This window comes from Tamandua tetradactyla, chromosome 14, assembly GCF_023851605.1.
Source record: "Tamandua tetradactyla isolate mTamTet1 chromosome 14, mTamTet1.pri, whole genome shotgun sequence".
NCBI classification, from domain to species: Eukaryota; Metazoa; Chordata; class Mammalia; order Pilosa; family Myrmecophagidae; genus Tamandua; species Tamandua tetradactyla.
The window spans coordinates 6,167,673-6,181,087 of NC_135340.1; the positions used below are offsets into that span (position 1 = coordinate 6,167,673).

The following is a 13,415-nucleotide window of genomic DNA, read 5'->3' on the forward strand; positions in this document are numbered from 1 at the left end:
ATTAAGGCAAAAATTATGGCAAAAATTCGAAACCCAAGACCGCCACAGGGAAACAGGCAACCTAACCGGACCCTCAGTCTCCAGCTCACTGGGCCCATCAGGTGATCCCTGTTCTGCGCATGTGCAAGGTCAAGTTGGCGCGCAGGCGCAGAGAGCGTCTGCCTCTATGGTTGGGAAGTCCTGAGAGTTGGCAAGCCGCCCTCAGGACTCTATGGTTCCCTGCGGGTAGATGGAGCACATATAGAGGAGGTGTGCGCAGGCGTGGGAGGGCCTCTTTAGCTTCCGGGTGCCACCGAAGACTGTGGAGCGCGATGGGTCGTCGTCCAGCGCGGTGTTACCGGTATTGTAAGAACAAACCGTACCCAAAGTCTCGGTTCTGCCGAGGGGTTCCAGATGCCAAGATCCGCATCTTTGACCTGGGTCGGAAGAAGGCAAGGGTGGAAGAGTTCCCGCTCTGTGGTCACATGGTGTCTGGTGGCTGTCAGCAGCTGTCCTCTGAAGGCCTGGAGGCCGCCCGCATTTGTGCCAACAAGTATATGGTGAAAAATTGTGGCAAAGATGGCTTTCACATCCGAGTGCGACTCCACCCATTCCACGTCATCCGCATCAACAAGATGTTGTCCTGTGCAGGGGCCGACAGGCTCCAGGCAGGTATGCGAGGTGCCTTTGGGAAGCCCCAAGGTATTGTGGCCAGGGTCCGTATTGGCCAGGTCATCATGTCCGTACGCACCAAGCTTCAGAACAAGGAGCACGTGATCGAGGCCCTACGCAGGGCCAAGTTCAAGTTCCCTGGACGCCAGAAGATTCTTATCTCAAAGAAGTGGGGCTTTACCAAGTTTGATGCCGATGTATTTGAACACATGGTGGCTGAGAAGCGCCTCATCCCGGATGGTTGCGGGGTCAAATATATCTCCAGTGGTGGCCCCTTGGACAAGTGGCGGGCCCTGCGCTTGTGAGAACTTTGGCAGCAGAGTTCTCCTTTGGTCATTGGATATATCCTATTTTTAAAATGGAGAATACGAGAGAAATAGTTTTCATACTAACACAGAAAGAGTTATAATCGCCCCCCCCCCCAAAAAAAAAACCCACAAACCAACCTTGGTTAAGTAAGAATGATACGATTTGTATGCAGTCTATGGAAAAGCTATTGCCATTGTAATCCAAACCCTATTTGGAATAATTTAGGGAAATAGAGCAAAAGTTTTAGTTGCTGGAAAATCTTAAATTATGCAGCTATCATAATCTGGAGTAAAATTACAGAAAATCTAAGATTTGTAAGGAAAAAAATCCATATAGTTTATAGAAACCTAAAGAATAAGGATAACAATGATAGCTAATTCATGATAGTTCAACTACAGTCTCTTTGAACTGAAGAATTTATTCTCACATTTGCTGTTTATATTTTCATATAAATTTTGGCACATTGTTTTCAGAATTAACTTGTCACCTCCAATTATATGCCTAGTGAAAATTAGGTATCACTGCAGAAGGATTTCCCAGACAAGCCTTCTACCTTCCCACACTCAGGAGACAACAGGCAAAAACTTTTCTTCATCAAAGAAAGGTCACAAGTGACAACAGTTCATATTGCTTATATCTGGGCCCCAGTAGAACCAACAGGAAAAGAGAAAATGACATTAAATCAGCTAACTATGCTCTAAAAGGACCCAAGAGAGAGTTTGCAGTCTGTAGGTGCTTGCCCTACATTATAGTTACATCAATTTCATGAATGCTTTTTGTTTTTAGAAACTGTACCAAAGCTAAATCTTTGAGAACTTAATGTTTCTTTGGAGCCCTTACTATAAAGTATTTCCTGTTTGTATAGTTTTAAGCTAGATTGCTGTTTGAACTTTTGTTTCTAATGTTATATATAAACTTGAGAAAGACAGCTCTCAGCAAATATTAAATAATCTAAATGGAGAAGACTCAAGGCTAAGAAGCACTTTTCTCCAGTGAACACTCTCTTCCATGTGTTTTCCTTGATGATTTGAAAAATTCTGAAGTTTTCTAGCAAATTAAGACCTCTGCAATTCCGAAGTGAAGATTGACTTAATCCAGATCTTCTGTTTACTTTTTACCACACTGTTTTCCAAAAACAGAAAAATCCCTCAAGCTCAAATAAAAATCACAATGCAAAATAGAACAACAAAACAGTTTGATAGCTGTGAGTGAAGTCAACCATGATACAGCTTTGAAAATATTTTCCATCTGCATTATTCACCCTTCTTTTTTAGCCTCAGACCTCTCAAGCAACCTGTCTTTCAGATTTGGAACTCTGTACTCACTCCTTAATATAGGATGTTAGCTGAGGTTGAGCCCAGGAAATTTCTTGAACGAAGAGAGTCTTAATATTATGTTTATGCATATAGATGTGTGGTTGGAAAGGAAATGAAGGCAAAAAAAAAAATGTTGCATTAAGTTGTTAGGCAGTTGTTATTAAGGTTAGTTTGACTCTTTTACGGTTTTGTACTATAAAATATTGTTAGATGACCTTTAATGTTGACATTAGGCCGTTTTCACCTATTTGGTTTTCTTGACAATAAGCCTATTAATTTATATTCCCCAAGCTATGAATTTTTTTCAGAATATTCCTCTGTATGGAGTCATTCTAGTTATTGAAATACTTGATAAGAAAACAAGTGGATGGATAACTTATATTTTATGTGTTTTTAAAAAATTTCTATTCAGAATGAAAAATTTATTTTGGGTACATCTTATGTATTCATGTGTTTATATGTTGGTATGCTAATGCAATGAAGCAGAACTATCTTCCCAGTTAAAATTTTTTTTAAAAAGTAAAGTTAACTAAATTCAAGCAAATATTGCCCAATAAAACTCTTTCACTGTTAATGGAGTCTACAGATTTTTTTTTTTTCTGGCCAGAGGGAATCTTAATTTTTATTATGATATAAATAATTACCTTATCAATTACTTCTGCATATTTAATGATATTAAATAGATTTCTAAGAGTTATTAAGTACTTTTGTTTCCAATATTTAAAGAATAGGAATATATTTATAATATATATTATATAATATATATTTATATTATATATATTATGTAATATATAAAATATCATATATTATATATAATATACATATAAAATATATTTTTCCTTTTTTTTTTTTTTAGGCGGGGGGTGGGAGTTGCATGGTTCAGAAAATGAGCCCAGATCTCCTGTGTGGCAGGTGAGAATTACCCTTGCAGAGCCAAGAATAGGTCTATATTTTTAAAATAAAATGTATTTGAGAACTATGTTATTAAAATCTTCAAGGATAGATTTTAACGAGTTCTATTTATGAAACTCTCATTTGCCCTGACTTGACTTGTCACTGGTAAAGAGAAATGTGAGAGATCATGGAGGAGGAGAGAACTTCTTTTGGGCAAATGTAGAGTTCGTAAAGGAGCAAGGACCCTTCCTCTTTCTGGTTGGGTGAAGGGGAACAGGGCATTGGATTGTCTAGAAAGGGTGCTTTTCTTTTGCCTGCACATTATGAGTCACTGAACAACAAAGAAAGACTTGATTAGGGAAATGGGCGCAGGAAAGAAATAGCAGAACTGAAAATAGTGTCAGGAGACAGCTCCCATCCCCAGTCTTATATACAAAGATGAGCCATAACGTTTCCCATGGGTGTGTGGCCATTCTGGTGTTTTGAAAGTCTAAGCAACATTGCTAGTTGTGTGCCTCCTTCCCCAAGGGAATTGCCTACTGTGAGGGGGACACTAGCAGCACAGCGGATGGCAGGGAAACAAAAGAGTCATGGTTTAGCCAGATTTCCCTTGATGAGACTGGGTAGGGAGAGGAACTCCAGTATTCAGCTAACAAACAGACCCCCATGGAATAGTCAGCATTTGGGCACCAGGTACTTGGAAGGCCAGCAACAACTGAAAGGGAACCTGCAGTTAACCTGTCTTCTGCAACCTGGAGTCATTTAACAAACAATATCGTCTTCCACACTCTGCTGTCCGTAGTCTAAGCTGAGGGGTGAGGGAGGAAGAGAATCAGGGAAATAAGGAGACCGTATCCTCTTCCCTTCTCTAGGTACCTGAAACTCCTAGTCTACACAGCACTAGTGTAAGGGATGGGGAGTTTGAATAAGATAGGTAACACTTTTATTAATTAAAAGAGACTGAAAATTTATGGACTGGGACAGAGGTATCATTGGGGAATTCTGCTATTTGAGTAAGCAATAGAATTCCAATGGAGCACAGTCGGTAGTTGTTACTGGCAAATAAAAATTCAGGTTCACTTCAACATTTCTCCTATCAAACTAGCATTTTAATGAAAAACTCGCAAAATGTGCTAATACTTCGGAAGTTTACTGAAATGTCAAAACCTCACTCAACATAAACTTCCATATCACTCCCTAAAAACACTGCAGTTCCACTACTTTTCTACACCATGTAAGCACTCCAAAAACAAGCAAACTTTACAGTCTCATTACCTAAACCCATGTTCATGTGTTTCTAATGAAATATAGTAAACAAAACACCAATTACCCATGATAGATGCCTGTCAATATTATCTTCTGACTGGTTGGTAGGGATTTGGCTATTTATACAATGGACTGACTACTTCAACAAGCCATGTTTGTGAGACAGGACTGATCGTCGTTAAAAATGCCATTTTCATAGGTTTATGCATTTTTAAAGAATTTTATAAAATAATTGAAAATTATTGAAACACAACAGAATACAAAGTCAAAACTACCTTATTTGAAAGCAAAATTGAGTTTTAGGATTTGATTATTAACTGGAACTATATATTTGTGGCAAATACAACCAATATTTATTAAATGAATTAGTGAATCTGAGGGTTATATACCTTCCAAATTCTGAAAATAATTCAAATTTGCTAGTTAAATTTGACGAGGCTCTTGCCCTGAAACAATATCAAGTCTGAATATGTATTGTAAATGAACTATCGTGCACTCCAGGAGACATATGCAAAGGCCTTATTAGAGTTTTTTATAATAACAATGACAAAACTTAAGTCTCATTAATGGGACAATAAATATTTCTATTGTAGTGTATTCAGACTGGGAAACACTGTTAACAGTGAAAATAAATGAACTGCAGCTACAGCAAATATATGCTGAATAAACAAAGAAAACAAAGGACTCTAAATAGTATAATGCCCTTTTAAAATAAAATTTTTGTAATTCCTTTTTAAACTCAAAATCAGAGGAAATACTGTACATAGATAAATCAAAATGTGGTAAATCTATTTTTTTTAAAGAAGGAATGCTAACCACAAGAATTTAGGATAATGGTTCCCTCAGTGGGGCATAGCATGACAGAGGAAGCACAGGGATGGCTTGTGGAGGATACTGATTGTTAGTTTAGAGTCAGGAGTATTATTTAGGTTGTGATTTGTATTTTGGAGTGTGAGTTCAAGGATATTTATTTTACTATTATAATTCAGAATTAATATGCATGGCTGTGCCAGTTTGAATCTGTGGTCAATCCCAGAAAATCCATGTCCTTTAATCCTCATTCAAAAAGCCAGGAAAGAATGTTAGGAGACCCACTATGTTCATCACGTGCCTTTCCAGTTGAGAGATAAATACTGAGCTTCATTGACCTTTTGAACCAAGGTATGTTTTTACTGGATGCCTTAGATTGGACGTTTCTTACAGCCTTGCTATAGAACTTGCAACTTAATAAATTCCCCTTTTTGAAAGCCATTTTGTTTCTGGTATATCACATTCCAGCAGCTAGCAAAGTAGAACAATGGCCAAGATTTTGCTTCATCAGCCTTCTTGAACCAAGGTATCTTTCCTGGGTACCTTAGATTGGTCGTTTCTATGGCCTTGCTTTAGTTGGGACATTGTCATGGCCTTAGAACTGTGGACTTGCAACTTAAGAAATCCCCCTTTTAAAAGCCTTTCTGTTTCTCGTACATCACGTTCCAGCAGCTAGCAAACTAGAACAATGGCAGAAAAACTTTAAGGTGGCCTCCTCTTGATCCCCATCTCCCAGTGTTCACACCCATGTATAATCTATCCCCCTTGAGCGTGGATGAGAACTGTGACTTGCTAAAAGCTAATAGAATTTGATATACGTGATGGGACGTTACTCCCAGGACTGTGTCACATTACATAAGACTATGTTTTTGTGAGCACACTTGCTCTGGAGTCCTGTTGTCCTTGCTGAGTCTAAAGTAATGAGCTTCCTTGAGTTCCATAGCTGCAAAGAAATGAAATTTTCCAACAAGCTAAGTGAGCATGTATGCAGAGCATTCTCCATATGAGGCTCCAAATGAGAACTCAACCCTAGCCAACTCCTTGAATACTTCAACTCCTTGAAGACTCAGCTAAGCCATACCTAGATCATTGACCCACAGAAACTGTAGGGTAATAAATATTTGTCATGTTAAGCTGCTAAATTTGTGGTAATTTGTTAGTTACCAATAGATAATTAATATAATATATATTTTAAATTATAACTTATTCTGTTTTGGTAGAATTCATCATTTTTGCTTTAACTGCTATTGATTTCTGTGTTTTGTTTAACAAAGTATCTCTACCCTGAGATAAAAGTCCAATTCCTTGATTTCTCAAAAAGTTTAAATTTCATTACTTAAATCAATGGTACTAGAACAATTGATAACTTATAGTTTCAAAATGAAATTGATTTGTATTGACTATGACATATATTATCAATAGAGAGTTGTAAATATATAAAGAATTTAAAGTTTAATTGCAAAGCAAAAATATTACCCAGTTTAAGAAATAAACACTGTTAGTATTAGCCTTGGAATCATTCCCTGATTCCATACCCTCCTTCCTCCTTAAAAGGAGCTCTATACTGATTTTTGTAATAAGAATTCTTTTGCTTTTCTTTTAGTTTTTCTGTCAGTGCTTGTTTCCTTTATCACTATACTTCAGTCTTGCCTAATTCAAGTTTGTATAAACAAAACTATGTGTCTAATCTTCAGACTAGCTACTTTTGCTGCTTTGCTTTTCCATCCTTTATTTTTTATTTTTTTTAAGCCTTTCTGAATCCTATTATAGATATATCTTATGTATAGCATATGATTGAACTCTGGTGGACTGTATTGTCATTTCATCAATTGTCATTGTTTTATTATTTTTAGTCAATTTTTAAATTTTTATCTTTTAGTAGTATTCCATTAATTAGAATAACTCATGATTTACAAATTAGTATAATTTCATTTACCATCTTGGCTTCTTTCTTGCCTTCTGTGGGATTGATTGTGATTTCTATGTTTTATTTTTCCCTCCACTGTTTTTGAATAAATATCTTCTTTTCTATCCATTTAATGGTTATCTTAGAAATTATAATACATAAGTGCCTAAATTATCGTAATTAAAAAATAATCAATAGTCTTATCTCTCTTCTAGGATAATTTAAGGCTCTTAGAACATAATTTATTTTATAACCTTCCTTTAAATATATGCTATGGTTGCTGTGATTTCATATTACTATTTTTTTTTTCATGGGCAGGCACCGGGAATCATACTAATTTTTATATCAACTTTACTGAGTAGAATTTACATAAAATTAAATGTATTATCATTTAAATGTACAGCTCAGTGAATACTGACAAATGAGTATACTTGTGAAACTACCAGCACAGTCCAGACATGAAAAATTCCCATCATTTCAAATAAGTCTGTCATGCCCCTTTGCAGTCAATCTACTCTCCCATCTCCCCTTTCAGATTACAGCCAATAATTTAATTTAATAATTTAATAATTACTCATGTAATTAATAATACACATGAGTTTTTCCATTTTCTAGAATTTCGCATAAGCAAAATTCATATAGCATGTACTCTTTGGTGTCTGGCTTCTTTCTTTCAACATATTTCAATGTCAAAAGTATTGAAATGTTTTTAAGATTTATCCATGTTGTTCCCTGTATTGTCATGTTATCAGTGATGTGTTCTTTTCATTGTGAAGTAGTGTTCCATTATGATTGTTTACAGAATTGGATCACTAGTCATAAAACTGCTAAGAACATTCATGAAAAACTCACTGTATAGAAAAATACATTTTTCATTTCTCTGGGTAAATATTCAGGACTTGAATTTCTTACTTATGTAGTAAGTCTTATGTAAATATACAATTAACTTTAAAAGAAATTGGAGCACTTTTTCCAAAGGGGGTTGGATAATTTTGCATTCCCCCACCTATGAAAATTCAAGTTGTTCCATATGCACAATATTATCAGTATTTTATTTTATTTTTTCCATTGTAGTGCAACAGCTCTCTAAGTGCAGTTCATGGTCAAACTATTTTTGCAGTAATATTAAGACAATTTTTTAGTTTTGTTTTCTGTTTTGACATTAGCAAAGTATTCATCACCTTACAGAAAGTATAAATGCATAAGAGAGCCAGTTTCAATTAAGACTGTCCTTTAGGAAGCAACAAAAATTGTGAATAACTCAGTATTTGATGAAGCAGCAAAAAGTATTAATTTTGTTAACTGTAAGCCCTTGAGGACATGCACTTTTAAATATTCTGTACACATTGCAGTAAATGGCTGCTCGAGGAAAAGCAATTGTGTAATTTTTGAGTTGTGAGGTAAACTACCCACTCCTTGTTTAATTAAAATAACAACTGACAGGTAAATGATTATTAATCAGAGTTGGAGTTTTAACAGACTTTTCTTCTCAGAAATGAATAAAATGAGTCTGCATCTAAGTAAAACCTGTAATATTTGTTTACAATGGTAACATTTCAGCATTAGGTAAAAATGATAATTTTGAAGAACTTGTGTCCACAATCATGAACTTCCCAAAACTGAAGAAAATTTTGTATGAAATTGATGGTGTTATTTATGAGTGTGATTTTTCAATATTGGATATTGGAATGCATCAAAACTTGAAAGACCTTCATAGTCGGTGCCCAACATTTTTAAAAAGGCTTATACCTTTTAAATGCATAATGAAATTGTGCATTGGTAAAAAAAAAAAAAAATCCAAGTTCAGCCAAGTGTATTTGAAATACAGAGTATGAAAAGTTTGTTGATTTGGTTTCTGATTCTACATTGCAATAGTCGTTAAGAAATAATCCCTTGGTGAGCTTCAGTGCAATATTAAATATAGATATTCACAATTATTTGAAAAGGCTAATAAAATAACCTTCACCTTTTCATCTACATATCTGTGTGAGGTCAGATTTCCCATTTTTCAACCAAAACCACATAGCAATGGATTCAATGCAAAAGCAGATATGAGAACCCAGCTGTCCACTATTAAGCCATCTTAGTAAATTGCCAAACAATGCCAGCCTTTTTCTTTTTCTTTCTGACTTTGAAAATATAGCTGTATTTTCATAAAATATCACTTATGTTAGCAGAGAATCAGTTCAAATGTTACTTTAAAAGCATTAGCATATAGACGTTTTCAATTTTTGTCATTTTAAAATTTATAGCAGAGTAAATATGGCAGATATAACTTAACAAAAATAAAAGCTTCTGATAATTTTTGAAAGTATTAAGAGCTATTAAGACCAAAATTTTGAGAACCACTGTTCTAGTGGGTGTCTTATTGTGATTTATATTCCCGTATTTCTAGGGACAAATCATGTTGATCATCTCTTGATATGTGGTTCGCATTTGTGAAGTGTCTTTCCAAGTCTTTGGTCAGTTTTGCTGTTGTTGCTGTCTTGTCTTATTATTATTAAGATGCATTTTTTACTTTATATATATATATATTTATATATATACACATGGATAAAAGTGTATTTCTTTATGTTATTGTTTTGTCTTATTGTTACTATTTTTTTGCTTTATATATATATGATTAAAGATATATTTCTTCACTTTAATGTAACTTAATTTTATTTTCATTCTATTCATCTTTCATTACTTCCATAGTAAAATATGGGGATCAGCTCTCAGTTAATTTCTAGAAAATTTATCCTTTTGTTTGTTTTACAAATTTACTTGATTACTCTTTCGACCGAAGATATTTTCAAGTTTTTTTGTAATTTTTAACATATGTTAACGAATTTTATTTTATATTTTATCTTTTTACATTGTCAGTTCCAATAACAGATATCTTTGAGTCTGTTTCAGTTATTTCCTAATTCTGCAGGCTCTTGTTCATTGTGTCTTGTTTCCTTTGGTGCTCATTTACTTATTCACATCCAGAAAGTTATTTTCCTTGCCAAATTATTTTTAAATTATTTGAGACCTGGTATGATTCGGTATTGCTGCACAGATGATTTTCTTCACCTCTCTCTGGGTTCTTCGATACTATCAGTCTGAAAGAACTTTTAAAACAAATTTGCTAACTTTGCCTTATCCACCTTAAAGAGTACATTTAAGCTGCAAATTCAGGCATACTACTTCATATTGGGAACCTCCGACTGGCAGGTCAAAGTAAAACACTTGTGTGGGGTGGAATGTTTGCCCTCGCTATCAAGTTGTCAGACCAAAGAATGGGTGAAGCATGATCTTATAACTGAGAAATCAGGATTTAAAGGATGATTTTTTTTTTTTTTTTTTTTACATGGGCAGGCACCGGGAATCGAACCCGGGTCCTCGGGCATGGCAGGCAAGCATTCTTGCCTGCTGAGCCACCGTGGCCTGCCCTAAAGGATGATTTTAATTACCGAATCATTATATAAATATTCCTTTTTGCTTTCTGATATATTGGAGTAGCAGAGGGAAATACCTGAAATCTCTAAATTGTAATCCTGCTGGCTTAATCTTTGATAATGATTTTATAGCTTTATCTTTTGCTTCTGTGATTGTAAAAACCTTGTGACTAATCTTCATTTGTACCCAGTTATCCAGTTTTTTAACTTTAGAGTCTTGTAATCACTAAAGACAGCCCCTAATATTTGTTAATGAGGGTTACTGGGTTAGCCCAGAACTAACCCACCCCAAGTCCAAAGTTATCTTGATAATGGAGACTCAATGTAACCAAAGTGGGCCCATCTGACATGTGCAGTAGCTTAGACTCTCCCTTACACCTCATTCTGCCATTTTCTTACCCGTAATCTATGACCAAACATGTAATCAATCTGCGTATGTGCAATCATTACATCACCTCCCATTATATCATCTGGGGCCACCATGCTCATTATCCTGCAGTTCAAGGAGACAGATTTTGGGCCACTAGGCCATCTGCTCTCCTACTATGTACCTAGTAATAAACGTTTTCTCTCTTTGAAAGCCTGGTGTCTCAGGAATTGGTCATAGAGCACATTGGCAAAAGAATCCACTGCCTTTGGTAACAATTCTTTTAAATTGAAAACAGACTCTGAAAACAAAAGTGCAGAATAAATTTTTACAGTGAAGTGACGCACATGGGAACAGAACTAAAAGAAAGTTATTGCTGAAAAAAAGTGGGAAGGAAATAGTTTGCATAGCTACTTAGAAGAAAGAATGGGTATGGAGGGGTGGGGAGAGGGAGGCAAGGAGGACAAGAGCTATGTGAGTGCTCTGGGGCAGGATATCCTTGGGGCATGGGCCACTGTTAGCAAGGACCATTTTCCAGCTGTCTGTAGGAGTGGGCTTGTGTGGTGAAGATCAGTAGCCTTGCTGGACTTGTTTATGACAGGTCCTCCTTTCTCATGGAGGCAGGGGTCTTAATTAGCACAGCAAAGGATGCTTGCATGTCAGCTTGCCTCATTTATTTTTCTGTTTCCTCTCTGTAGTTTCCTGGGATGAAAGGAGAGTTCAATCAGATCAAGTTGGTTGGTAAAACTACCATTCCATTTTCATGATCTTAATCAGTACCAGAGTTGACTAAAGGTCAGTAAGGACATGGGACAGCAGAAGCCACTTTAAAAATGTTAGCTCCTGGAAAGTGAATAGTTACAGCCCGTGCATTTCCCAAAAAAAGAGAAAAAAAAATCAAGTAATGGTGCTGCAATAACAAGATAGTCACATGGAAAAAAGAATGAAATATGACCCACCATACAAAGAAAAAGAAAAGTATCTTGCAGAAACCAACTTGGAATTTAAGCTCATATAATTTAGGCACATCTTTGGTGAACAAGATTCAAGATTTTTTGGTGTGGTAAAAATGGCTATGTTGTCTGACTTATAAATGCTTAGTAAAATGTAATATTCTATTTTAATTCTACCTGCATATGTTCTTTCTAAGCTTATTCAGGTTTACTGATCAAATGAATGACCATTACTTTCACTGAATTTTTTTACTTTTTTTTTTGCATGGACAGGCACCGGGAATTGAACTCACTAAATGTTTAAGATTATGAAAACTGTAAATATGTGTTTAACCAAATTTAATCATTCTGAAAAACTTTTATTTCAATGGTAATTATGCTTTGCAGTCAGCTTGAAGTTAATTACTAAAATATTTTAGGTAACTTAAAGCTTAGAATTTACAATAAATTGAGCTAATGATTTTCATTGACGGCCTTGGTCATTTCCAAATAAGATAGAATATTGAACATTAATTACTCTGCATAATTTTAATTTTATATAATTTTTGCCTCTTATTTTTATGTGACACAGACAGGCTATATATTTGGTTCTATTAATGAGCCTATTCATTTTGGCCACTTTGGAAGTTTGTGCTGTAAGATATATGCACATAACTACAGGTGATATTTATGTTCCTGAGATTTTCTTGTATACTGCAAAGGCTGGTATGTGGCAAACATTTCAAAATTATCCCCCTCCAAGTGGAGAGAGAGCTTTCTTTGAAATAGATGTTATTTTGCTTAAAAGTTATAATACATATAAGTAAATGGGACTTGATCAAAAGCAAAAATGTCAGACAGATAAAACTTTGTAAGGTAGGCAGACTATATATTTGTTAAGGGAAGAAGAGATGGTTTTGTTTTAAAGTAAAATGACTAATACAGAATAAGAAAGAAGAAAGTATAGTGTGAAACCTAAATGAATATAACATTATAGAAGGAAGGCAGAAAGAGAATTTTATTTGTGGCAGTCAAAACTGGCTATGGTGTGTTGGGTTTATTTGTAAGAATTTCAAAGAAACCTGTGTATACGTTTTTCTTTGGTTAAATAAGTAGCCAAAGACAGGGCCATAATAAAGATAAGACTGTGGGTTATTGACCATATCTTTATCAATTATTCAAATCTCCTGACAACTTTTGATATTTTGCCTTCCTAGATTAAATCCTAAATGATGTGTTGTGTGCTTAAGACTGCCTTTGACACGTCTCAGAGAGTCCCTGAAAAGTCACATCGGGTTTGCTTTTTGTTCTTTGTAACAAGAGAGGTGCCAGAAATAACTGGGTTTATTTGATATGTTCTTATTGATGATTTGCATAAGAAGAGCTGTCAAATCAGAAGCTGTTTAGCCTTCGTAGTTTAAATTTATATGGGTAAAATGCAACTAATACAAATATTTGATGAGTTTTATGCTTTATGGAGTGCTCCTAGAGGTTAGTTTATGCCCTCACTATCCATGACATGTCTATATTTATCAGAGCCTG

General features: G+C 35.2%; 1 protein-coding gene across 2 annotated transcripts in view; it reads left to right on the plus strand.

Moving 5' to 3' along the window:
- The first annotated feature begins 200 nt into the window (after positions 1–200).
- Positions 201–13,415, plus strand: part of RPL10L (ribosomal protein L10 like) — a 35,344-nt gene continuing 22,129 nt past the window's right edge. The window contains exons 1-2 of one of the 2 annotated variants that reach the window (XM_077126845.1): positions 201–651; positions 3,133–3,188. In XM_077126845.1, the coding sequence (XP_076982960.1) occupies positions 312–651; positions 3,133–3,188 (396 nt within the window). In that variant the 5' untranslated portion in view covers positions 201–311. Of the gene's footprint in view, positions 2,841–3,132; positions 3,189–13,415 lie in introns of those variants that run through there. The other variant, XM_077126844.1, reaches the window with a different exon arrangement.